We start from the raw sequence: 27,058 nt of genomic DNA on the forward strand, positions 1-27,058 counted from the left end.
CGCTGGGATGTTTACCTTTCTCGCCGCGATGACGTCCCCTGTCATGTGCTCTTCACATATAATGCCTCCTGTGCTGTGCCCCTCACATATAATGCCCCCATCATCATCATGTGCCCTTCAGATATAATGCTCCTGTCATGTGCCCCTCACATATGATGCCCTGTGGGGCAGGACAGGGGGCATTATATGTGAGGGGCACATCACAGGGGGCATTATATGTTGGGGGCACAGGACAGGGGGCCCCTGTGAGGCAGGACAGGGGGCAGTATATGGGAGGGGCACATCACAGGGGGCATTATATGTTAGGGGCACAGGACAGGGGGCAGTATATGTGAGGGGCACATGATGATAGCATTATATGAGGGACACAGCACAGGGGGCATTAAATGTTAGGGGAGCATGATGGGGGCATTATATGTAAGGGGCACAGCACAGGGGGCATTATATGTAAGGGGCACAGCACAGGGGGCATTATGTGTCGATGTCGTGTCGACCAGTGCATGATAATAGTGCCCATCCCGAGACTAGACTCTGGATCTGACCCTGGCTGCGACTGGTATTTTTTTCTGGCATTTTCTCCCTAATGTTCCAGTGGAAATCCTTGACACATTATGACTTGTACAAAGTAATGAAAAAAAAATACAGGGGAGAAAATTCCAACGAAAAACACCTATACTGAAACCCAATCCCTCACAAGAAAGCTACAAAAACTGTATCTTGAGTGCAAAAAAAAAGTGCATGAGGGAAAATTGTTTCTGGGGTTTTCTACAGGTTAAAAAAAACCTGCCAAATTAAGGTTCTATAGAGTCACAGCCTAAAATTGCAACCCCCCCCCCCCCACACAATGTAAAGTAGCTGTTACGCCGAGCGCGCCGGGTCCCTGCTCCTCCCCGGAGCGCTCGCGGCGTTCCTCTCTCTGCAGCGCCCCGGTCAGACCCGCTGACCGGGAGCGCTGCACTGACTCTGCCGGCGGGGATGTGATTCGCATAGAGGGACGCGCCCGCTCGCGAATCGCATCCCAAGTCACTCACCTGTCCTGATCCCCGGCTGTCACGTCCTGACGTGCGCGGCTAAGCTCCTTAGGGCGCACGCGCGCCAGCTCTCTAAGATTTAAAGGGCCAGTGCACCAATGATTGGTGCCTGGCCCAATCAGTCTAATTAGACTCCACCTGCTCCCTGTCTATTTAACCTCACTTCCCCCTCACTTCCTTGCCGGATCTTGTTGCCTTTGTGCCAGAGAAAGCGTTACAGTGTTTGCCTTACCAGTGTACCTGACCTCTTGCTATTGCTATTGACTACGAACCTTGCCGCCTGCCCCGACATTCTGCTACGTCTGACCTTGCCTCTGCCTAGTCCTTCTGTCCCATGCCTTCTCAGCAGTCAGCGAGGTTGAGCCGTTGCCGGTGGATATGACCTGGTTGCTACCGCCGCAGCAAGACCATCCCGCTTTGCGGCGGGCTCTGGTGAATACCAGTAGCAACCCTAGAACCGGTCCACCGACACGGTCCTCGCCAATCCCTCGCTGACACAGAGGATCCACATCCAGCTAGCTGAATCATAACAGTAGCCATTATGTGGTGTTGAGTTAGGGTAATGTGCAATTAACCTTTTCGTGACACCAGGGCACAGTTAACCTAAACACCATCCGAGGTTGAGCCAGCTTCTCCTGGGCCAGGCAAGGGGCAATGACTGGCTTGTATGACTGCTTTAGACTGACTTGGATCCCCAAGACTTTACACCCTGTTCCAAATTATTATGCAAATTATATTTAAGTGTCAAAAACATTAAATATTTAGTTGTTTAGCTCATGGATGGCATTGTGTCTCAGGGCTCTTTTGATCACTGAAAACAATCTCGGACACCTTTGATAATTAGATTGCCAGGTGAGCCCAATTTAAGGAAAACTACTAAAGGTGGGTGTTCCACATTATTAAGCAGAGCACCATTTTCAAGCAATATGGGGAAGGAAAAGGATCTCTTTGCTGTTGAAAAGAGTCAAATAGTTCAATGCCTTGGATGAGATATGAAAACATTAGATATTTCACAAAAACCTAAGTGTGATCATTGCACTGTTAAGAGATTTGTGGCTGATTCAGAGCACAAAAAGGTTTGTGCAGATGAAGGAAAATTGAGGAAGATTTCTGCCAGATCCATGCATTGGATCAAGAGAGCAGCTGCTAAAATACCATTACATAGCAGCAAACAGATATTTGAAGCTGCTGGTGCGTCTGGAGTCCCACAGACTTCAAGGTGTAGAGTCCTCCAGAGTCTTGCAACTGTGCATAAACTTTCTATTTGAAAAATACATGAAGACTATTTTTTAAACAGTCCTATTCATTGATGAGTGCCGTGCAACCCTGCATGGTCCAGATGGATGGAGTAGTGGATGGTTGGTGTACGGCCACCCTGTTCCAACAAGGCTGCAATATCAGCAAGGCGGTGGTGGAGTCATGTTTTGGGACAGAATTATGGGAAGAGAGGTGTAAAGATGACTTCTTCGAAGTATGTGGAGTTTCTGACTGACCACTTTCTTCCCTGGTACAGAAGGAAGAACTATGCTTTCCGTGATAAAATCATCTTCATGCGTGACATTGCACCATCTCATGCTGCAAAGAATACCTCTGCATCAATGGCTGCTATGGGGATAAAAGGAGAGAAAGTTATGGTATGGCCTCCATCCTCCCCTGACCTCAATCCTATTGAGAACCTTTGGAGCATCCTCAAGCAAAAGATCTATGAGGGTGGGAGGCAGTTTACATCCAAACTTACTGGGGGAGATTTATCAAAACCTGTGCAGAGGAAAAGTTGACCAGTTGCCCATAGCAACCAGATTGCTTCTTTTAATTTTCAGAGGCCTTTTCAAAAATGAAAGATGCGATCTGATTGGTTGCTATGGGCAACTGGTCAACTTTTCCTCTGCACAGGTTTTGATAAATCTCCCCCACTGTTCGTAATAATTTGGAACGGTGCATTGTAAGTTTTTTATGTTTAAAAAAAATACTGTTATCATTAGGAGGTTTGTTCAATAAAATTTGAATTGTACTCTTAATAGTTGATAACATGAGCATTATGATGACTGTTATTTACAACAATTATTTAGGTAAATGCAAAAAATATAATTTGCATAATAATTTGAAACAGGGTGTAGTGCTTACCACTAGTCTTTGACGTTGACTTGGGTGCAGGGGATTTGCTTTAAAAGATGCGTGGTTGCAAGATTAGACTTGAGGCCTCCTCAGAACACCTCACACTCTCTTTCAGACTTCTCCAAACTGTACCTCAGCTAAGACTGAACTCTGAACTCCTAACACACTATATAAGGAGCAGATTTGGAGGATTCCCATTGGGCTGACAAGTCACATGGTTCACCTTATGCACACTCCCCTAACAGGTTGTTAACAGGCTTTAACCTCTTAAGGACGTAGGGTGTACCTGTATGTCCTACACCCGGTCTCGGTGTTTAAAACAGGTTCACACCGGGTCGGTCCCGGCTGCTATTCCTAGCCGGGACTCTGGGCTAACAGCGCGCGGCAGGTGCCGCGTGCTGTTAGCCCAGAGTCCCGGCTATGAATAGCAGCCGGGACCGACCCGTTATGATGCGGAGTCACGGTGTGCAATCAAAGTTGACCGCCGCGTCTGAAAGTGAAAGTAAACGTTTCCCAGCAGTTCAGTCGGGATGATTGGGACATCGCGATAAAATCGCGATGTTCCGATCAGCTAGGACATGAGCGGAGGTCCCCTTACCTGTCTCCGCCGCGTCCGATCTGGGTTTGATTGCTCCAAGCCTGAGCTACAGGCTTGAGCAATCGAGCCCTTATCTCGCTGATCCCTGCAAAGCTATGGCTTTGCAGGGATCAGCATAAGAGATCAGTGTATGGGAGCTATAGCACTGCAAAAAAAAGTGAAAAAAAAAAAAGTTAACAAAGGTAATTTAACCCCTTCCCTAATAAAAGTTTGAATCCACCCCCCCCCCCTTTTCCCATAAAAAAAAACCTGTGTAAATAAAAATAAACATATGTGGTATCGCTGCATGCGGAAATGTCCGAACTGGACTGGTGGATACGACCTGGTTGCTACCGCCGCAGCAAGACCATCCCGCTTTGCGGCGGGCTCTGGTGAATACCAGTAGCAACCCTAGAACCGGTCCACCGACACGGTCCTCGCCAATCCCTCGCTGACACAGAGGATCCACATCCAGCTAGCCGAATCATAACAGTAGCCATTATGTGGTGTTGAGTTAGGGTAATGTGCAATTAACCTTTTCGTGACACCAGGGCACAGTTAACCTAAACACCATCCGAGGTTGAGCCAGCTTCTCCTGGGCCAGGCAAGGGGCAATGACTGGCTTGTATGACTGCTTTAGACTGACTTGGATCCTCAAGACTTTACACCCTGTTCCAAATTATTATGCAAATTATATTTAAGTGTCAAAAACATTAAATATTTAGTTGTTTAGCTCATGGATGGCATTGTGTCTCAGGGCTCTTTTGATCACTGAAAACAATCTCGGACACCTTTGATAATTAGATTGCCAGGTGAGCCCAATTTAAGGAAAACTACTAAAGGTGGGTGTTCCACATTATTAAGCAGAGCACCATTTTCAAGCAATATGGGGAAGGAAAAGGATCTCTTTGCTGTTGAAAAGAGTCAAATAGTTCAATGCCTTGGATGAGATATGAAAACATTAGATATTTCACAAAAACCTAAGTGTGATCATTGCACTGTTAAGAGATTTGTGGCTGATTCAGAGCACAAAAAGGTTTGTGCAGATGAAGGAAAATTGAGGAAGATTTCTGCCAGATCCATGCATTGGATCAAGAGAGCAGCTGCTAAAATACCATTACATAGCAGCAAACAGATATTTGAAGCTGCTGGTGCGTCTGGAGTCCCACAGACTTCAAGGTGTAGAGTCCTCCAGAGTCTTGCAACTGTGCATAAACTTTCTATTTGAAAAATACATGAAGACTATTTTTTAAACAGTCCTATTCATTGATGAGTGCCGTGCAACCCTGCATGGTCCAGATGGATGGAGTAGTGGATGGTTGGTGTACGGCCACCCTGTTCCAACAAGGCTGCAATATCAGCAAGGCGGTGGTGGAGTCATGTTTTGGGACAGAATTATGGGAAGAGAGGTGTAAAGATGACTTCTTCGAAGTATGTGGAGTTTCTGACTGACCACTTTCTTCCCTGGTACAGAAGGAAGAACTATGCTTTCCGTGATAAAATCATCTTCATGCGTGACAATGCACCATCTCATGCTGCAAAGAATACCTCTGCATCAATGGCTGCTATGAGGATAAAAGGAAAGAAAGTCATGTGTGGCCTCCATCCTCCCCTGACCTCAATCCTATTGAGAACCTTTGGAGCATCCTCAAGCAAAAGATCTATGAGGGTGGGAGGCAGTTTACATCCAAACTTACTGGGGGAGATTTATCAAAACCTGTGCAGAGGAAAAGTTGACCAGTTGCCCATAGCAACCAGATTGCTTCTTTTAATTTTCAGAGGCCTTTTCAAAAATGAAAGATGCGATCTGATTGGTTGCTATGGGCAACTGGTCAACTTTTCCTCTGCACAGGTTTTGATAAATCTCCCCCACTGTTCGTAATAATTTGGAACGGTGCATTGTAAGTTTTTTATGTTTAAAAAAAATACTGTTATCATTAGGAGGTTTGTTCAATAAAATTTGAATTGTACTCTTAATAGTTGATAACATGAGCATTATGATGACTGTTATTTACAACAATTATTTAGGTAAATGCGAAAAATATAATTTGCATAATAATTTGAAACAGGGTGTAGTGCTTACTACTAGTCTTTGACGTTGACTTGGGTGCAGGGGATTTGCTTTAAAAGATGCGTGGTTGCAAGATTAGACTTGAGGCCTCCTCAGAACACCTCACACTCTCTCTCAGACTTCTCCAAACTGTACCTCAGCTAAGACTGAACTCTGAACTCCTAACACACTATATAAGGAGCAGATTTGGAGGATTCCCATTGGGCTGACAAGTCACATGGTTCACCTTATGCACACTCCCCTAACAGGTTGTTAACAGGCTTTAACCTCTTAAGGACGTAGGGTGTACCTGTATGTCCTACACCCGGTCTCGGTGTTTAAAACAGGTTCACACCGGGTCGGTCCCGGCTGCTATTCCTAGCCGGGACTCTGGGCTAACAGCGCGCGGCAGGTGCCGCGTGCTGTTAGCCCAGAGTCCCGGCTATGAATAGCAGCCGGGACCGACCCGTTATGATGCGGAGTCACGGTGTGCAATCAAAGTTGACCGCCGCGTCTGAAAGTGAAAGTAAACGTTTCCCAGCAGTTCAGTCGGGATGATTGGGACATCGCGATAAAATCGCGATGTCCCGATCAGCTAGGACATGAGCGGAGGTCCCCTTACCTGTCTCCGCCACGTCCGATCTGGGTTTGATTGCTCCAAGCCTGAGCTACAGGCTTGAGCAATCGAGCCCTTATCTCGCTGATCCCTGCAAAGCTATGGCTTTGCAGGGATCAGCATAAGAGATCAGTGTATGGGAGCTATAGCACTGCAAAAAAAAGTGAAAAAAAAAAAGTTAACAAAGGTAATTTAACCCCTTCCCTAATAAAAGTTTGAATCCACCCCCCCCTTTTCCCATAAAAAAAAACCTGTGTAAATAAAAATAAACATATGTGGTATCGCTGCATGCGGAAATGTCCGAACTATAAAAATATATCATTAATTAAATTGCATGGTCAATGGTGTACGCGCAAAAAAAATTCCCCAAAAAGTCCAAAATAGCGTATTTTTGGTCACTTTTTATATCCTGAAAAAATTAATAAAAAGCGATTAAAAAGTCCGATCAATACAAATATGGTACTGATAAAAACTTCAGAACATGGCGAAAAAAATGAGTCCTCATACCGGCCCGTACACGGAAAAATAAAAAAGTTATAGGGGTTAGAAGATGAAAATTTTTAACATATACATTTTCCTGCATGTAGTTATGATTTTTTTCCGAAGTACGACAATATCAAACCTATATAAGTAGGGTATCATTTTAACCGTATGGACCTACAGAGTAAAGATAAGGTGTTATGTTTACAAAAAAATGCACTGCGTAGAAACGGAAGCCCCCAAAAGTTACAAAATTCCATTTGTTCTTCAATTTTGTCGCACAATGAATTTTTTTTCCATTTCACTGTGGATTTTTGGGTAAAATGACTAATGTCACTACAAATTAGGATTGGTGGCGCAAAAAATACGCCATCATATGGAATTTTATGTGCAAAATTGAAAGCGTTATGATTTTTAGAAGGTGATGAGGAAAAAATGAAAATGCAAAAACGGAAAAACCCTGCGTCCTTAAGGGGTACATAGAACATATAGCAACAGGTACATAGAAAATACCAATACATTAACCATAGCATAACATTGCATTATATTGAGTCCTGAATAGTGTGGACCCAAGACGGACACTGAAGGCAACATCTACTACACAGGATGGGCAGAATACTATATTCTTTACTGGGTCATCACACTTATAGGATAATTGAATATCCAAAACCTGAGAAGTAAACAGGGATTTTAACATGTGCCAAATGACGCTGCAACATGGCCCATTACTGAATACTCGGAACAAGTTGAAAGAACTTGTTTTACCTGTAGAAGCCATACACTCAAAAACTGTATCACAAAACATGCCAACACGGGGTTGCCTAGAGGGTGCCATAAAACACATGTAAAACTACTCAAATAGTATACAGTGAAACCTATTTGAGATGACCACCCAAAACTGCACAGAAATTGATCTTCTAAGATCTGGGTTCGAGGTGGAATACTGTATTTAGTAATTTGGTATTAAATAAATTTGCACAGCTTTGTGTAAAAATGAATAAGAATGTATTACATACCCTGCTATTAACAATGAGGGTTGTAGACTGTCAGACATAATAGTATGCAATGTTTTTTTTTAAAATACTTTTTATACTTTTTTGTATTATATATCTGAAGTTGCATGCAATGTGGGTTAATAATCACAATGCATTTTTTTGCCGGCAGAAAATAGGCCAAGAGTAACACATGTCATATAAATAAATGACAACAAATGAAGTAACAGTGGTTTTAGTGACGTGAAGGTTGCCTGCCTGCATCCAGAGACTACATCTCTATGCACAAGTGAACATCAAGCTGACAGCGGCAGCAATGCCCTAACTGCAACTCACAATACATATCTCACTGATGAATATTTCATAGCATCCCAGGCCCGGTCCTCCTGGGGTCCGCCGTTCCGTACATTAAGGGTGTGGCCACATAACAGAAAGGGGGTTATTGCACAGAACATATGGAAGGAGGAGGCTTGTTATTATGGACTACACACGAAAGGTTAAGGATATTTGCATCATCCATCAGTTATTTGATAGCTCTGTAACTGTATGAGAAAAGGCTGCTGGTTCTTTTCAGTTAATCCCTGCCGTCCTATCAAACCCCTGTCAGGGAAAGAGTTAATGCCCTTTGTATTATTTACCACCGATTAATTTCTATGGGAACTGATCTCCTTTAGTTTTCCCTGGAAAGCTTTAATGCAACAAGCATTAACCCAACTGGGGGTGGTAGAGTTATAGCTAGCTCCTTTTGCACCTGAGGCAAGACCAGAAAATGTCCCCCTTCCCCGCCAAAAAGTGTGTGTGTGTGTAGTGTATATATATATATATATATATATATATATATATATATATACACATATGCATTTTAGCTTAGGGGTATTTTGAGAAAAATTGACAAAGAAATTATGTTAGAATTGTTTCAGTAACATAAGATTCTAGAAGCTACGGTGAAGGGCAAAGCCACAAAGGGTGAGGGGGCCAAATATTAATCATAGTTGGGAATAATAGGGTATATTCTGAAAAGAAAATTTTTATATATAAAAGTTAACATAGGTAAGACAATGTCCCATGAGAAAAACCATGTACCATGTAACATATCATCACCATGCATATTACCATTATACTGTTACTGACCAAATCCAGTATACTGAGACCAATATTACTAATAATACCAGTATACAAGGAGGAATATTATCACCATACATATTACCATCATACTGTTACTGACCAAATTCTGTTTACTGAGACTAATAGTACTAATAATACCAGTATACGTATGTATATAACTTTTTTATATATAATCTGCTAGTAACTGTAGACACTATGGACATGTTTGGTCATTTAAAATTTTTGGCTTTTGGCTGATCTTCAGAATAGGCCATAAGTCCGGCACCCGCTGCTGATCACACATTTGAACAGGTTGCATTCAAATAATGTGGCTACGCTGCAGCACCTTGCACCACTACTAATAGTAGGCAATGCAGGTACAAGCACAGGGAAACAATAAAAAGGGCTGCAGTGCTGGCAAGAGTATTGTATCATCTTCTTACAGACTACGGCCAATCTAATATTGATGGCCTATTCTAGGGATAGGCCATACATTTAAACAAACTGAAACCCCTTTTAAAGTGGTACTCTGTCGATAGGCATCTTATCCCCTATTAGAAGTATAGGGTATATGAAGTCTGATCGCAAGGGTCCCGCCGCTGGGACCTGTGCGTTCTCCACGCAGCATCCGGTATTCAGAACGAACACTGGGTTCCGGCGGCAGTAGCTGTGATATCACGCCAAGCCCCCTCATGACATCATGCCATTCCTCCTCCATGCATGCCTATAGAAGGAGGTGTGACAGCCTTCTGGGACCTCTGAGACCCCGGGGATAAGATGCCTAGTGGTGGAGTACCCCTTTAACCAGTGCACTGAATAAATGAAAAGTGGAGAAAGTCTCGCTACAAAGTTTCTCCAGTCTCTGGAGGGCAATTTTTACTAAAATCCTGTTCCTCGTCTAGACAGAGGAGAGAAATAGCTTAGCAAGGACCTTTCTGCTTACAGTCAACTCTTTGTGGGCTTCCAGCTGGAGTTAGTGGTACATTACAAACAAGTATCCAATATGCCCTTAAAACCATTAGTAAAGTATTTCAAGTATCTATAACACAGTAAACCAACTTGTATAGGCCATTTACAGTAGAGCATAACCTAATTGGTCTAGCAACACCAAAAGTGTGTAAGAAATCTTTAGACACTCTTAATTATTATAACTGCTTACAGAGCAACTACCAAGGGAACTGTGACCAAACATTTATCCTAACAAACTGTAACTTTGCAACCCTGTACCATGAACAGAGTGTATTGCCTAGAATTTGCACAATGAATTTCGGGAAAAGAATACCCCTGTTTGCAAGTTACTAATGTCGCTGAACTGTCTCAGTTGGACATACAACATCATGGGTATACCCCAAGACACCTCACTTTGGTATACTTTGGGGTCAAAGGGCTTCCTAAATTATGCTTGAACCCCCCCCCCCCCACCCCATTGCAAAAGTTGCAGGGGCTCACACAGGGACTCTCCAGGCTAGCAAGACCTACCGATTTAACCAGTGGGATTAACACCCACAGCTGGCCTTGACTATTTATTCCTCATAATTTTGGGCACCACAATTAACACACCTTAAAGGGGTACTCCAGTGGAAAACAATTTTTTTACAAATTTGTAAATTACTCTGCTGACACCTCTGTCCATGTCAGGAACTGTCCAGAGCAGGAACAATTCCCCATAGCAAACCTCTCCTGCTCTTGGCAGTTCCTGACATGAACAGAGGTGTCAGCAGAGAGCACTGTGGTCAGACAGAAAAGAAATTCAAAAAGGAAAGAACTTTCTCTGTATTATACAGCAGCTGATAAGTACTGGAAGGATTAAGATTTTTTTTATAGAAGTAATTTACAAATCTGTTTAACTTTCTGGCACCAGTTGATTTAAAAAATAAAATAAAAAATCTCATCTCTGTAGCATTGTAATCTGTAGCTACAATTTAATGCCCATATCTTCCGTTATTATTATCAGCAATTATAACATATTTTGCGGTAATGTACAGATTGTAATCACTTATATCAGTCCCTATTACAAGCAATAATAGTCACCTTAACATGATTCTTAGAATGTGGAAGGAAACCACAGCACCTGGAGGAAACCTATGTAAGCACAGGGAGAGTAACCTTCATGCTGATGGGCTCCTCTCTGATATGGGTTCCAGCTATTATAACCTTTTAGTTCCTGTGCCTGGTGCGCGTCCCCTTTTGGGTAAGTCCACATGGGGCAGGATTACAGCAGATTTAACCTGCGGATGACAAATCCATAGCAGATTACAGTACCGAGTAAATGAAATATAAGACCAAGCAATAAAATGTCACAGAAGAATATTGCTAAAACATAACTTGTACTTATGTATATTTAGAACAGTCATAATGTGCATCCACATAACACAACCGTCTTAGGGTAAAAAATTTATACAACTACTACTACCACTATAGATTGTATAAATTCTTGCAAAACATGGGGCTATGCAGAGTGCTAAGATAATTCCTCACAATAGAAAGAACCTCAATCACAAACTGACATCGACCCTAGATGGGTCACTTATGGTTACTGCTACCAGACGTTGAGATGATGATATGGACCATCATCTCATTCATGCCAGTTTGTGATGGAGATGTATTGTACTCTTTTTCTGGAAGTATCATAACATGTATGTGTATTTTGTGAGACAACTGTCTATGGATGGTAGACTGGCATATATAGGAACTTTGTATATATATATGAAGATATGTTGGTCTGAGGGTGCATTCACACCACCTTTTCTTCATATGATCACCAGATCCGGCTGGGCAATGTTAAAACCGGGCAGTCCCGTATCCCAGCAGGACCCGACCCAAATGTCATTCATTTGAATGAGCCGATCGGAGTCAGATAGTGACTCCGGTCGGCTTGTTTTTGCCCATATCTGGTTTTGTGGCCGGACTGAAAAGCATAGCTTACCACGGATTTCAGCCTAGCCACAAAACCAGATATGGGGCAAAAATGAGCCGACCGGAGTCAGACTCAATTAAATGAAAAAGATGCGTGCCGGTTCTGGCTGGGATATGGGAAGCGTTTTGACATTTCCCAGCAGGATCCGGTGACCATATGAAGAAAATGTGGTGTGAATGCACCCTAACCTCTGAAAAGACTCTTGCTTTGAGCACCCCTAGTTAGGAATTATCTTTGCACTTAGCACAGTTCCATGTTTTTTGGAGTTCCGAGAATTTATGTGTTGGATAATTTGTTTTCTATTTTCACCACAGATGTCACTCTTCAGTGTAACAGTGGTAAAAGCCACTGTGAATCAGCAGCAAAATCCATATGTTACAGGTGTGGACCTAACTTTTATATGTTTTATCAAGCCCCTTCTCTACTAATTGTGACATTTCGCTTGACCCCTGATCATTTGCCTCCAGTATCAAATAGCAGTCACTTGGCCATGCAATATCCTTTAAATGGGTATTCCAGGAATATTTTTTTATTTGACTATGCTACAAGGGCTGTAAAGTTAGTGTAGTTCATAATATAGTGTCTTTACAATATAGTGTCTTTACCTGTGTGTGACGGTTTTCTCACAATTCTTATGTGATTATTGCCCCAAAATTTATTTTTAACAGTATCCAAAATTACTCATGTCTTGGAATTTTCAATGGGTGGAGTGGTTGATGTGTGCGAGGAAGGAAAGTGATCTCAAACTTTCAAGCATGGAACTTTGGGATGTGTAGTTTAGAGAACAAAATCTAACAAAAAATACCTAGTTCTGTCAGGTAAGTACTAAAATCACCTTATGGTGGATAATCCCTTTAATAATCTGTCAGCTCTAGATAATGCTGAGGCTCAAATGTCAAAGAAGTTGTGCCGGTCTGCAGCATGCACGCCTTCTCTCTGCCCCACCCTTCCCTGCTTTGAGTGATTGACATGCATGGCTCAGTGCTGGAAGATGAGCCCTGAACATCAATCAATCATGGCAGGGAGAGGATTGGAGGGAAAAAAGGTTTGCATGCTGATCGGACACTGAGCATGTTTAAGCTAACAGATTCCCTTTAAGCTTTACTGTACTGTCTCTATCTTAGCTGTCCCATTTTATTAGATAATATACAATACATATCTGACAACATAAAAAACACTTTTATGACCACAATTTCCATTTATGCTTTTTTATACTGATCTTTCTTACTTTATTCCTCTGAAACAAGGGTATAAATACCACAGAGACCAACAAATCCAGCGACTAGAATGGGTCCAGGTTGGATTAGTCCTAACATCTTTGCTGTTGGGTTCTGAACACAAGGCCAGAAATTCCATCCATAGACTGCATTGTTAGCAGAAAAGTTGTTAGGGGATTATCTCAAGGGTCATGCAAAAGGAAAGACAAAAATTAAGCCTTTCTATCCATGATAGAAAAACATGGTACTTTTAAGGAGAATTCTTCCTTAGGGTCAACATACTATGACCAACATTACTATGCATGATGTGCCAGAATTCTGGCTTCACATGTGCCAGGACTGTGCTGCACAGCAACTAAAGCCCCAAAAAAAGTGGAAAAATGCACTTAGCTAAACAAGGGGTGTGACCGCTTGGTAAAGGAGTATGTCATGGATGAAAAGGGGGATCAAATTTGGGCACATTACCTTTGCTTGAAGTAAATCGACTAATGGTTGGTATAAACTAAAAATTGACAGTGCAAATGCAGACTAGGCAGTCTACAGATGCACTAGATTTATAAATCAGCCTGAGCCACAGTGAGAAATCTGGCACATTTATAGTCTATTTGTCTATGTTTGCACAGTCTAGAATTAGTCTGTTTTAGTAAATCCTCATTTATGACATTTCTGCATACTAGAGCAACTGCTAGAATAACCACCAAGCTATTTTCCCCACTTTGTTAATTTTGATCCTCTACATCTTCTAGGTCACCTCTGATTTCCACACATCCATATTGCTTTGGTCATTACATTGTTATCTTTAGCTATCTTCTGTTATTCTAATGGACAAAGGAAAGGGAATATGGTAAAGGTGGCAGATAATATTCATTTTACTAACTGCGCTATGTCTGCTTATCTAGCTTTATCCCAGCCTATTTTGATGTTCATCACCGTTCAGTCATCACTCAATGTACATACAGTCCAATGTAGAGGGCGCCCGGCTCTGCAACTACACAGCTAAAATGATGCACTAGGCTAATTCGGCACAAAGACTATCCCGGTGCTCACATATAAAAGTCCAGTATATACACCATGTGAAGGTATGTAAAGATGAAGCACTCACCAGGTCTTGATATGTATCGCCAGCTCTTTATTTCATATCAGCATACAGCGATCTTGATCATACAGGGAGAGAGGACAGGTGGAATGGGGTGGGGGAAGAGAATGGGAGACAGTCCGCTATCGCGCTTGAGCACTTCGTCAGGCCCCTCCTATTAGCATTTCTATAGTCTCTACTATGTTTACAATTCCCTTACACTAGGGGTATGTTCACACATCACCTAAACATTCCACAGTATAAATAGCTAAAAGAATCTGCCCTAAAAATCTGCATTCAGATTTTTAGGTTTTGCAGAATTCATTTTTTCAGGTGTGTGGACTGAACTGTGGATTGATCCTGCAGATTTTGCTGCAAAGTTTATTTTTCAAATTGGAGTGTTTATTGTTTCTTTCTCTTCTTCATCACCAAATCTGCAATGAAATCTGCAACCAAGAGTCCGCAACAATGGATTTGACCATTAACTTGATGTTTCGAACCTGTGGCAGATTTCGTCTATTGGGAGTGACATTGTACTGTACTTTGTTGAGGGATTTTGGTGCAGAACAAGTACACAATGGCCCTCATTTACTAAAGTCCAACCGACTCTTTTTCTCGGTTATTGTGCCTAAATTTTAGCCGCGACGTCTGTGCGACTAATATTGCAACCAAATTTTTGTCGCACAGCCGACATTTTAGAAAACACTCGGAGTGTTTTTTTTCACTCTGAAATGGGCGTGTTTTATGCAAAAATGGGCGTTTTACGGACAAAAAACAAAAAATACTCGGAGTACTTCCAAAATTACTTGAGAAAAGTGTGAGTTTGCCTCACACAATAACCGACAACCAAGAGGCCGAGTGAAATTCCAAAAATGGAGTAATTTCTAACAAAGGACTGTTTGCCATTGTGTTTTTTGTGAAAGTAACTTGTTTTATAACCTGAAAACATGATTGTTTATATATTTTTTTTCTATTTAACACATTTGCAATATTAGGTTTAAATCAATTTAACACCCAAGCTAATAAACAAGAATAATTGTGGTAATGTTTGAAAAATTATAACACATAAATACTTTTGATTCATAGAAACATTTTTAAACAAACAAGTCTAAACCATTTTGACTCACACAACTAATTTCTTTAGCTCGGAGTTTGTGCGACACAATTGACTAGTGCGACACAAAAATCCGTGCGACAGAAAAATAACCCAGATGTGCGACAGAATGGTAAATAAGCCTGAAAAAAAAGACAAGTGATTTTGAAATCACTCCAGAATAAACACTCCACTCTTAGTAAATCAGGGCCAATATGTAAATATAGCTGTATAGTGGCGACATTAAAAGTAACTTGTATTGAAGATACATTTGCCAGCTCTACACATCTATGGTGTTAGGACACCCATGTCTATTCACCATGTCTATTTGCCAAAGACATATGGTTCCGTTGTTCTACATTTTTAATTTTTTTTATTCGGCTTATTGCTGTTGCTTCCCAACCAACGATACAAAGTGCATTTTGTCACTAAGCAGGTGCAATGAACATGTCACATACTGTAGTGTCTGGAAGTTGTTACAAACTTTATCATGTAGCATTGACTAAGACAAGTGGAACCTATCGTGTGTGTTTGGAATATTCATTCAACTGTTTAAACAACAAGATTTACATTTCTTTTGACAAATGTTTCAAATTCAAAATTTAGACATTTCTCAGAAGTATTGGAAGATGTTGCACATACAGAATACTTTTCCATAGTATCACATTCCTCTAGCTTGGACACTTTGTAGCTTTGGTGGTATCCTTGGATATTTTCGGTTTCTGAACTCTCAGGCACTTTGCTTATAATACATCACCAGTCCTGCTGTCTTATATGGTTAATATTTGTCTTTTAATGTACACGTGACTTTTTCCACTCTCCTTTCTTTTACTTTTCTTTACAGTGTATTGAAGCATTTATGCAGGAGCCATTTCATCCTCTGCCCTGCTCCTGTCAGAGCACATCCATCTATCACGCCAAAGGTACAATTTCTTTGTCTTATACGAAGAGCTTAGAATTTACGCTTTCTCTCGATTCTTTCAATAAATATAAGCTATCTGTAAAATATTATCTATAAAGCCTATATAGCACATACAACAATGCAGCCTGGCATCTTAGAATTTCCTGGCACACTCCTGTAGAGAGGAGAGAAATAACAGAGATGACATGACAAGGTTCGGGGGGAAAGGGGGGATCTTTGCTACCTCCCCTAAAATCCACACGCCCCTAGTTCAAAAGCATGGGGATCACTTGCTTAAAAAGTCCACTGCCAGAAAACACTAGCTGGCTCTTTTGTTCCCCAGAAAGGGCCTCAAGAGAACTGTAGTGAGAGGGAGGAGGTAAGGGGGGGGGGGGGCCTGGGAGCTGCTGGTTCAGTGCACACACACACTCACACACTCATGCGGATGGTCTGTAGGAGCAAAGGGGATGCTGACAATTTTTTTAATGCATGTGCAAAATGGTGCAAACATGCCCCAATTGTCCCAGTGAGGAGTGACTGAGACTCGCTGTCTGGCTGGATTGCTTTCTCTCCAGACTGCTTTTGCTTGCTGCCTTTTGGCTGATTTTTTATTTTTTTTGGGACCCTGCAAAGTGATACTATGGCTTGTGGAGACTGCCTGTGGTGCTATGGATTGTCACTATTCCTGATCATAACCATCTCTGGTGAGTACATGAATTACTAACTACACTAGCATCTTGAGGTATAACTGTTCCTAAAGTCACATGGTGGCCAATGCTGCAGCCAAACAATATTGAGCACCTGAACCCAAGAGCTTACGATAAACCTGCATGGCAAATATAGCAGAGATGCACGTGGGACCTCCTGACACTGATCATTGCCTTTCATTGTATGGGAATCCTGCCCAGACTACCGCTTGTCTATTATTGTCTTGTTCGTTCACAAGTTCCATCTCACACACCCAAATCTATCCTAGGTATTGTATTGTACCAGTCCCCATACTGAGTAGCCATGGACCTCTCAACCACATTGCTCTGCAGCATCTTGCAGTGAAAGACCCCCACCCCCCTAAAAAGACTTTGAGAGCCTTGGTGTCCTGTTGCCATGACAACCTCATCATAACATCTCTTTGTAGTGCTAGTGGATGGGCAGAGCATTGTCTACCATCCGGGTGTGTAACACTGTCTAGTACTAGAGCACATGGCTGTGTCAACAAGTCTCCCAGCAGCAAGGAATTGTGCCAAATGGCAATAAATAATGGGAAAAGGGATGTACAGCGGGCTGCATGGCATGCTTCATGTTCACCCAAAAAATAATAACAACAATGTATTAACCCGCACCGTGCAACAATGCTAACAAGTGTAGTTCATGAAAACACCAACAATAATATCATCCTGTTTGTATCATTGGCTGCGGATAATGAGCCCCCTGGGGTCCGTTCCCATTGATCTTTCTGCTCGTAAATGTGCATGGTTCCTCTTTGTACAGATAAGGATCTGGGTGCAGTGCATGTCAGCTCCCTGCCTGATGATGACATGGGGGACAGACATATATATAGGCTGCTCTCCTCTATGTGGACCATGCCAGGCATGTTTAATCCATTCTGCTAAGAAATGCAGAGCTTCTTTTGTGTGAGAGCAAAGAGTATTATAATCCCATATAATTAGGATTATCATGGATTTATTCATTCACTTCTACTCGGCAAAGACACTCGGCTAAAATAGTCTAATGAATATGATTATTACTAGAGACAATTGAGTATCAATTATTCCTTGTAAGCCCATGCATACGACGGTGTGTTCATTCAGAAATGTGACATAAACCCACAGAGGGGATGGATCGTCATACATTCTGGTTACTACTATCACATAAGAGCACTCAGTAAACATTGAATCGGGAGCAATAAAAAAAAATGTTATTAAAAATAAGTTATATGTCTCGGAATTACTAAGTGTTAGAAATAAATAAAACTTACTAAATGTAAAAGTAGGGACTTTTTAATACAACGGCATCATTTCACAGAGTGAGTTTTGGCAGGTTTGGAGTTAAAGTTGCTGTGAATTAAACATCTGGGTATTCATTTTTAATATTATTATTATTATAATTTTTTTTTATAATTGGCTAAAACAAGCAGAGGTGTATTGGATTTAGGAACAAATGTCAGATCCACCCTGTCTGCTGCCCTTAGTGGACATGCAGGGTATTACAACAGCACAAAAGCGTTACTCTACTGTTGACACACCTGCAACAGGGGACTACTGTCTTAAAATTATACTGTAGTAGATTAGATAGTAGATGATGGATATACCTATATATAGTTTATGAAAAATAAGTATTTTACTAGGTTTATAAAAAGAAAGCTTACTTACTAACATGGAATACTTGATAAATCATTATTAAGTTCATATAGGAGTCTTTTTACATACACACACACATATATATATATATATATATATATATATATATATATATATATATATATATATATATATTTTGCATTATGAGCAGTTTCCTCCTAAAATCTTATTGCAGTTTCTCCCTTGACAGGTAAGGGCATGTTCACATAGCATTATATTTGCTGGCATATTTTATTTTCACATGCATTTTCGTTTATAATGCTCATTTCTGTGAATTGTGGACAAAATGTGCAGGTAAAATAAAATACACCAGCAAATGTAATGCTTTGTGAACATACTGTTACCTGGCTATATTCCTTGCTTCTTTCCTGAAGGTGTGGTGCAAACCATGGGGACAGCCTGTCTCTTTCATTTATGGAATGCAAACTGCATATGCCTGAATTTTGCAGTGATCTCCATGATATTGTGATATAAGGGAATTGCTGATCATCAAGTTGCTTCATATAATACAAAGTGGTGGAGCCTTTATTTGAAGTGATTATACTGAATTAGAAAAACATGTCTGTCTTCTTCCAAAAAACAAAGCCACAACTGTCTACAGGTTATGAGTTGTTTTGCCGCTCAGCTCAATTGCAATAAATGGGGTTAAGCTGCAATACCACACACAACATGTGGACAGTTGTGGGGCTGGTTTTTAGAAGAAGGCAGCAATGTGATTCTAATCCTGAACAACCCCTTTAAAGGGGTACTCCGGCGAAAAACATCTTATCCCCTATCCAAAGGACAGGGATAAGATGTCTGATTGCAGGGGTCCTGCTGCTGGGGACCCCTGCGATCTCCGGGCTGGCAGCGGCTTGTAGCTTCCGTGTTCGTGATGTCACGCCACGCCCCCTCCATTCACGTCTATGGGAGGGGACGTGGCAGCTAGTACGTAGCCATCACGCCTCCTACCATAGACATGAATGGAGGGGGCATGGCGGCTGTAGTCACCAGTCATTCGACATGGAGCGGAGTTTGCACCGGAGATCGCAGGAGTCCCCAGCGGCAGGACCCCCGCGATCATGCATTTTATCCCCTATCCTTTGGATAGGGGATAAGATGTTTTTTGCCAGAGTACCCCTTTAAATCAAGAAAAGGACAGATATGATGTCTGATCGCCGGGGTCCCACCACTGGCAGTCTGGGGGGTCTGGGGGGTCCCACCACTCTCCAGGCTGGCAGCAGAGGTAAAACACGTAAGATTGGAGCTTCTGTGTTCATGACATCACACCACGCCCCCTCCATTCATGTCCATGGCAGGAGGCGTGATGGCTACGTACTAGCTGCCACACCCCCTCCCATAGACATGAATGGAGGGGGCATGGCGGCTGTAGTCACCAGTCACCCGGCACGGAGCGTAGTTCGTGCCGGATATCACAGGGGTCCCCAGCGGCGGGACCCCCACGATAGGGGATAAGATGTTTTTCACCAGAGTACCCCTTTAAGTCAAGAAAAAGACAGGTTCCCACATTAACGGTGATCAAGTACAGTTGCCATTCAGATTGGTTGCAACGGATCTAAAACCATTGAGTGTTTTATGATCTGGTGCATCCATCTGGAGGGTAAATATGCCGGATGGTCCATAGCTCCGATTTCATGTCCCATTTCAGCTCATGGGGCATCAAATGGAACACAGGATACAAGAGATCCAGCTTGTTACATCTAGCGCTCTCACCTGGTTGGGCTCCTCATTGGCGCACTATATATATGCAGAGCTCAAGAGGTTAGGGTACAGTGCAGATCTTTTCTCAGACCTCACTAGACCAATTGAATGAATATATATATATATATATATATATATATATATATATATATATAGTCAGGTTTCTCAACCTTTTCCAGTTCATGGGCCACTTTCAAGTGCAACAGAAAACAATAACTAACTTTGGTACCAAGTCCTAATGTGGCAACCTCCCTGTTGACAGCCATATGGAGGGGCCCAAGAGCCTTATGTTGGGGGTACTGGTTGGGAGACTGTACTTCAGGTGGTGTCACAACAATAGTATAAGGCTTTCAGGTTAAGTTGAAAGTGACAAATCCTGATCATGTTCAATTGTATTATTTCCTGGGGGACAACCTTTTACGATGACTGCCAACTGTTCACCAAAGTGACACAATCTGACAGTACTGCCAAAGCAAACCAGCAGGCATGGCCCGAAAAGTGTTGGCAGCATACACAATGTGGTAACCATATAAATAACTGCAGTATTTGTGTAGACAAAGACTGCTCCCTGTGACTTCTGCTGCAGATGCAGATAATTCAGCTTTGCACAACCAACCAAGCTCAGAGGCGGATGCTGTAGATCTCAGAGTATTCAACCTCTCTTCACATGGTTTTTGGTCCATTTTGATCTGATTTATAGAAACTAATATTATGACTGATCCTATTCATTTTTATTGGATCTGAATTGGTTTAAGTGCTTCAGGAAACCAATTGTCATTTGTTGAGACCAAAAATATGTCTGTCTGAGGCAGTGGTTCCCAACCAGTGTGCCTCCAGCTGCTGCAAAACTACAACTCCCAGCATGCCCGGACAGCCTTTAGCTGTCCGGGCATGCTGGGAGTTGTAGTTTTGCAACAGCTGGAGGCACACTGATTGGGAAACACTGGTGTGAGGTATACAGAACAGTGCACCATACATTAGAACTGAAACAAAAAAACAGATGCAACAGATTACAACTATCCATCACATCCACCAGATGACAACTAGTGACTAACTCACGTATATACATTGCTACATTTCTACAAAACATGTTGAAAAAATTAAGAAATTTGGCATGATATTTTTTTGAAATCCGCCCTGATCCAAATAATATAGCAAACACAATAGACTTTAGCCTAACCAGTTCAAATTCTGAACGTCCGGAAAGAAAAAGCTGCAAATACGCTGTAATTCCTAAAATCCTACATACAATTACTTGTAATTAATCTTCACCCCATAACACAATGAAATCAGGTGTCCGACAAGTAGATACTGTAGGGGTATCTGACATTTGGGCTTTAATATTAAACGACTACAACATTCAATAGACCTTTCCAAAAGGATCCATTAGAATAGAAGACATTGGAAGATGCTTAACAGTTCCAAATCCTATTTGGTCTCTAAAGAGGGAGGGACATGCAAGATGGGTGATGATGATGGATTATCTAGTGACCCACCCTAGTTTTGGGTCATTGAGGGCGCAGGCAATTTCTCAGTGATGAAGTCACCCATATAGTCCCAGCCTTAGGGTATTTGGGTTGAGTGTGGGAATGTGTTGGCTTTCGGTTTGTATGGAGAATGAGAATTCTCAGAATACAATGGGGCGTGTGGTGCCTTTCGGGACATTACGAGAGAATGACGGCAGAAAATGTTGGCCTTCAAATTGAATTCGGAGACATTCGGAGACACTCCTGGACATTAATGGGGTACTCCCGTGGAAAACTTTTCTGGTGCCAGAAAGTTAAACAGATTTGTAAATTACTTCTATTAAAAAAATCTTAATCCTTACACTTCTTTTTAGGGGCTGTATACTACAGAGGAAATGCTTTACTTTTTAGATTTCTCTGATGTCACGACCACAGTGCTCTCTGCTGACCTCTGCTGTCCATTTTAGGAACTGTCCAGAGCAACATAAGTTTGCTATGGGGATTTTCTCCTGCTCTGGACAGTTCCTAAAATGGACAGCAGAGGTCAGCAGAGAGCACTGTGGTCGTGACATCAGAGAAATCTAAAAAGTAAAGAATTTCCTCTGTAGTATATAGACTCTAAAAAGTACTGGAAGGATTAAGATTTTTTAATAGAAGTCATTTAGAAATCTGTTTAACTTTCTGGCACCAGTTGATAAAAAAAAAAAAAAAAAAAAGTTTTCCACAGGAGTACCCCTTTAATTCCAGTGCTGGGGATGTGAGAGTGAGAGAGGGAAGTCATTCTAAGAACAGCTTATCTGTATCCCACATTCCCACCTCTCATTAAATAAGCATTAACTTTGTATGAAAGTTAAACTGGTCATTTAACAATGAGTTTATTGCCTGCCTATGACTATTACTTTAATCTGATCACACGTCCAGACCACAGGCAACTTTTCCTTAGAAATATAGTCTGCTGTCAACTCCAGACCTTTATCTATGACCAATCTCCGCTACTACATACATAAGTCAACTAAAGCCTTCTTCAGTCTGTTGCTTGGTGGTGTAATATGCAGAGCTTAGTCCCCATTCACACTACAGTCATCATCCTGCTTTTTTACTGCCATTATTTTACAATAACAGATGAATAAAAAATGGATGCAATAACTGGTAATAACAGATGATAACTGGTGACCATCATCATGTCATGAAATCTGGGGGCAATAACCTGCACACAGCCTGTGTACTGTGTGCAGGTGGTGGGTATAGCAATGTTTTTCCCTAATATTTTCAGGCTTTCATGACCCCAAAAAATGCTTTTGATCAAAGCCACTGACAGTCGGATAGACGTGGCGTGAGGTAAGCGATGCCCCGCCGCCACCACGCCGACACCCTTTATGTCAGCGCTGGGACGCTGTGTGATTGACACACAGGTCCCAGCACAAGCGCCCTTCAGCTCCCCTTTTTTGGCTGGTTATTATACTCGTGCCAGTTATCTTCTATCTTCTCTCTGGTGGAGACGCGCAAACAGAACATTTCCCGATACTAGGGGCAGAGAGGAAGCGCGCCCTCTGCACCTAGCACTGTGATGCCGCACTGAAGAGGAAGACAGCGGCGAGAGCGAGCGCTTGCCTGGATGACACGCTGCGGCATGCACATTAGATGAGCTAAAGGGCGCATGCGCTGGGACCTGTGTGTCAATCACATAGCAGTCCCAGTACTGACATACAGGGGGTGGGCGTGGCAGCGGCGGGGCATCGCGTACCTCGCGGCACGCCTATCCGACCGTCAGTGGCTTTGATCAAAAGCATTTTTTGTGGTCATGAAAGCCTGCAAATATTAGGGAAAAACATTGCTATACACACCACCTGCACACAGTACAAAGGCTGTGTGCCGGTTATTGCACCCAGATTGCATGACAGTTGCTCTTTAATGTTTTTTTTTTCTTAAAAAACCTGATGTTGTCCATCCGTTAACATCCATTATCATTCGTTATTACCAGTTACGTCCGTTTTTTTTTAATTAGGTTTTTAACCCTTTTTTTGGAAAGCTGTAACGGATGCTAAAAAACCTGACAATAACTGATGATAACGGATGTTTTTTTGATAACCCAGTTCCCATAGACTTCAATGTTAAATTTTAATATCCGGGTTTTCACCATTGCACCATCTTTTGTGCCGGCAAAAATAACTAACATTTGTAAAAACAGACATGCCTGATGCAAAAGGATGTTCAAAAAATCCCATTGACATGCATGGGATTTTTTGACGGACGTTTTCAGGACTTTTTGCTGGGATTAATAACGGAGGTTTTTTTTTACAGGATGATACCTGTAGTGTGAAAGGGGCCTTATGATGTCTACTGAACCCTGAAAGAAATCCTTACATAAAAAAGGGTTCAGTAACCAAGCATGCTTAGCACTGACACTGTAAAGAATATACTGTAGCTGTAAACCAATAATAGTCATATTGTCTGCTGCTGCTGCAAGGGGTGTTAGCCCCTTATGGATGTCCTCCATGTGTCAGAGGAGCGGCATATAAATAATAGTCTGTCGCTCTCACCAGCGGCCTTAGCTGATGATTTTAACGCAGTTCACATTAGCAAGTGTGAGCACTGTGAACCCATTTACCATCCACGATGTATAGGGAGTTTGCATGTGTAAATTAATAGAAATAGGCAAAGGATTTCTGTTTGAATTGGTGTTAATGAATTCTGATCTATATGGAGAGTCAGACTGACAGCATAGTTTATTAGGGTAATGGGATATATTATTGCTCATTTAAAATTCTGTTTGCTACTTTTAACAACCCGATTCATATCATTGAAAAACCAGGGAATTAGGCATTGGGTAATGGGGTATAAGCATGTCAAGGTTGGTTACCATTACCAATATATATATGTAGGTACCTAGAGCACGACCATCAACTAAGCATATATAAAATGATACCAACCCTGTGTACTCCTCAGAATTATCCTTATTAATGCTGGTGAGACTCAAAAAGACATCTTGGTTCCTTTTAGGTCCTCGTCTCTTAATGTTGCTTTCCTTCTTCGCTTGAAAGACCTACAGATTAATGGACCCTAATGACCTGGGTGGACATCATTGCCCAGGAAGACCAATCTTCTGTCTTACCGTGAAATAGACTTGAGTCACCTGACAGCTCAGGTCTAGAAGGTTACTGTGTGATTAATGCACAGGATAATGCTGCTTGTTTTCTGTCTTCATGTGTTAATACCAGTGAAGCACAACAAGTTCAGGACTACAACAGTACACAATCCCAAAGCTACACAGCTCTTACTCTATATGTTCTCACATTACCTCACTGAGGGAAAAGGTCGTGTGAGAGCTGCTTTCATACCCTTTCTTCCCAGAATTCCTAGCGAAACATCAATGGCCTATAAGTCTCCACACGTCTTCATGACACTCTCCTTGAGGGTCTTTTCACATGGACGAATTTCCGCTTGCGGAATTCCACCTCAAATAAAGCTTATAGACTTCTATGGGATTCCGCACTCCCATTCACACTTCTGAATTTCCGTTTGCGGAATTCCGCAATCGGAAATTCAGAAGTGTGAATGGGAGTGCGGAATCCTATAGAAGTCTATGGGCTTTAATTTGAGGTGGAATTCCGCAAGGGGAAATTCTGCCATGTGAATAGACCCTTATAGGAATGCTAGACAAAAAATCTATGGTATTGTTTACACCCCACAGCAGGTGAGTATAATTAATCGTCTTCCCAGCAAATTATAGAAAAGGGAGGCATATAACACCCATAGGAAGTGCTATTAAAAAGTAACTTTTATTGGTATCATATAAAAACCACCAAAAATAACTAAGTGACCCAGATAAAATCGTATTAACTCTGAATGTATCAATAGTATATGCCCAACGTGTTTCTACTGCCTTTAGCAGCTTCCTCAGGGGACAGTGTTGACACAGACACTAGTCTCCTATTATCAAGATGCAAATATAGGATCAATAGAAAGTGGTATGCAACACTTATGGCAAAGGCTGTTACGCCGAGCGCTCCGGGTTCCCGCTCCTCCCCGGAGCGCTCGCTTCACCTCCTCCGCTGCAGCGCTCCGGTCACGTCCTCTGACCCGGGGCGCTGCGATCCTGCTGCTAGCCGGGATGCGATTCGCGATGCGGGTAGCGCCCGCTCGCGATGCGCACCCCGGCTCCCCTACCTGACTCGCTCCCCGTCTGTTCTGTCCCGGCGCGCGCGGCCCCGCTCCCTAGGGCGCGCGCGCGCCGGGTCTCTGCGATTTAAAGGGCCACTGCGCCGCTGATTGGCGCAGTGGTTCCAATTAGGGTTATCACCTGTGCACTCCCTATATTACCTCACTTCCCTTGCACTCCCTTGCCGGATCTTGTTGCCTTAGTGCCAGTGAAAGCGTTCCTTGTGTGTCCCTTGCCAGTGTTTCCAGACCTTCTGCCGTTGCCCCTGACTACGATCCTTGCTGCCTGCCCCGACCTTCTGCTACGTCCGACCTTGCTTCTGCCTACTCCCTTGTACCGCGCCTATCTTCAGCAGCCAGAGAGGTGAGCCGTTGCTAGTGGATACGACCTGGTCACTACCGCCGCAGCAAGACCATCCCGCTTTGCGGCGGGCTCTGGTGAAAACCAGTAGTGGCTTAGAACCGGTCCACTAGCACGGTCCACGCCAATCCCTCTCTGGCACAGAGGGTCCACTACCTGCCAGCCGGCATCGTGACAGTAGATCCGGCCATGGATCCCGCTGAAGTTCCTCTGCCAGTTGTCGCTGACCTCACCACGGTGGTCGCCCAGCAGTCACAACAGATTGCGCAACAAGGCCAACAGCTGTCTCAACTGACCGTTATGCTACAACAGTTGCTACCACAGCTTCAGCAGTCATCTCCTCCGCCAGCTCCTGCACCTCCTCCGCAGCGAGTGGCCGCTCCTGGGATACGCTTATCCTTGCCGGATAAATTTGATGGGGACTCTAAGTTTTGCCGTGGCTTCCTTTCCCAATGTTCCCTGCATCTGGAGATGATGTCGGACCTGTTTCCCACTGAAAGGTCTAAGGTGGCTTTCGTAGTCAGTCTTCTGTCCGGAAAAGCCCTGTCATGGGCCACACCGCTCTGGGACCGCAATGACCCCGTCACTGCCTCTGTACACTCCTTCTTCTCGGAAATCCGAAGTGTCTTTGAGGAACCTGCCCGAGCCTCTTCTGCTGAGACTGCCCTGTTGAACCTGGTCCAGGGTAATTCTTCCGTTGGCGAGTATGCCGTACAATTCCGTACACTTGCTTCAGAATTGTCCTGGAATAATGAGGCCCTCTGCGCGACCTTCAAAAAAGGCCTATCCAGCAACATTAAAGATGTTCTGGCCGCACGAGAAATTCCTGCTAATCTACATGAACTTA

At 42.7% G+C, this 27,058-nt stretch overlaps 1 protein-coding gene across 3 annotated transcripts in view; it reads left to right on the plus strand.

Moving 5' to 3' along the window:
• Positions 1-16,596: 16,596 nt before the first annotated feature.
• Positions 16,597-27,058, plus strand: part of IGDCC3 (immunoglobulin superfamily DCC subclass member 3) — a 191,829-nt gene continuing 181,367 nt past the window's right edge. For all 3 annotated transcript variants that reach the window (XR_008892402.1, XM_056571730.1, XM_056571731.1), the window contains exon 1: positions 16,597-16,872. Coding sequence is in view for 2 of the 3 variants with exons in the window: in XM_056571730.1 (XP_056427705.1) it covers positions 16,809-16,872 (64 nt within the window). In the remaining variant the exon portion in view is untranslated. The remainder of the gene's footprint in view (positions 16,873-27,058) is intronic.

The sequence above is a fragment of the Hyla sarda genome, chromosome 4, assembly GCF_029499605.1.
Source record: "Hyla sarda isolate aHylSar1 chromosome 4, aHylSar1.hap1, whole genome shotgun sequence".
Classification (NCBI taxonomy): domain Eukaryota; kingdom Metazoa; phylum Chordata; class Amphibia; order Anura; family Hylidae; genus Hyla; species Hyla sarda.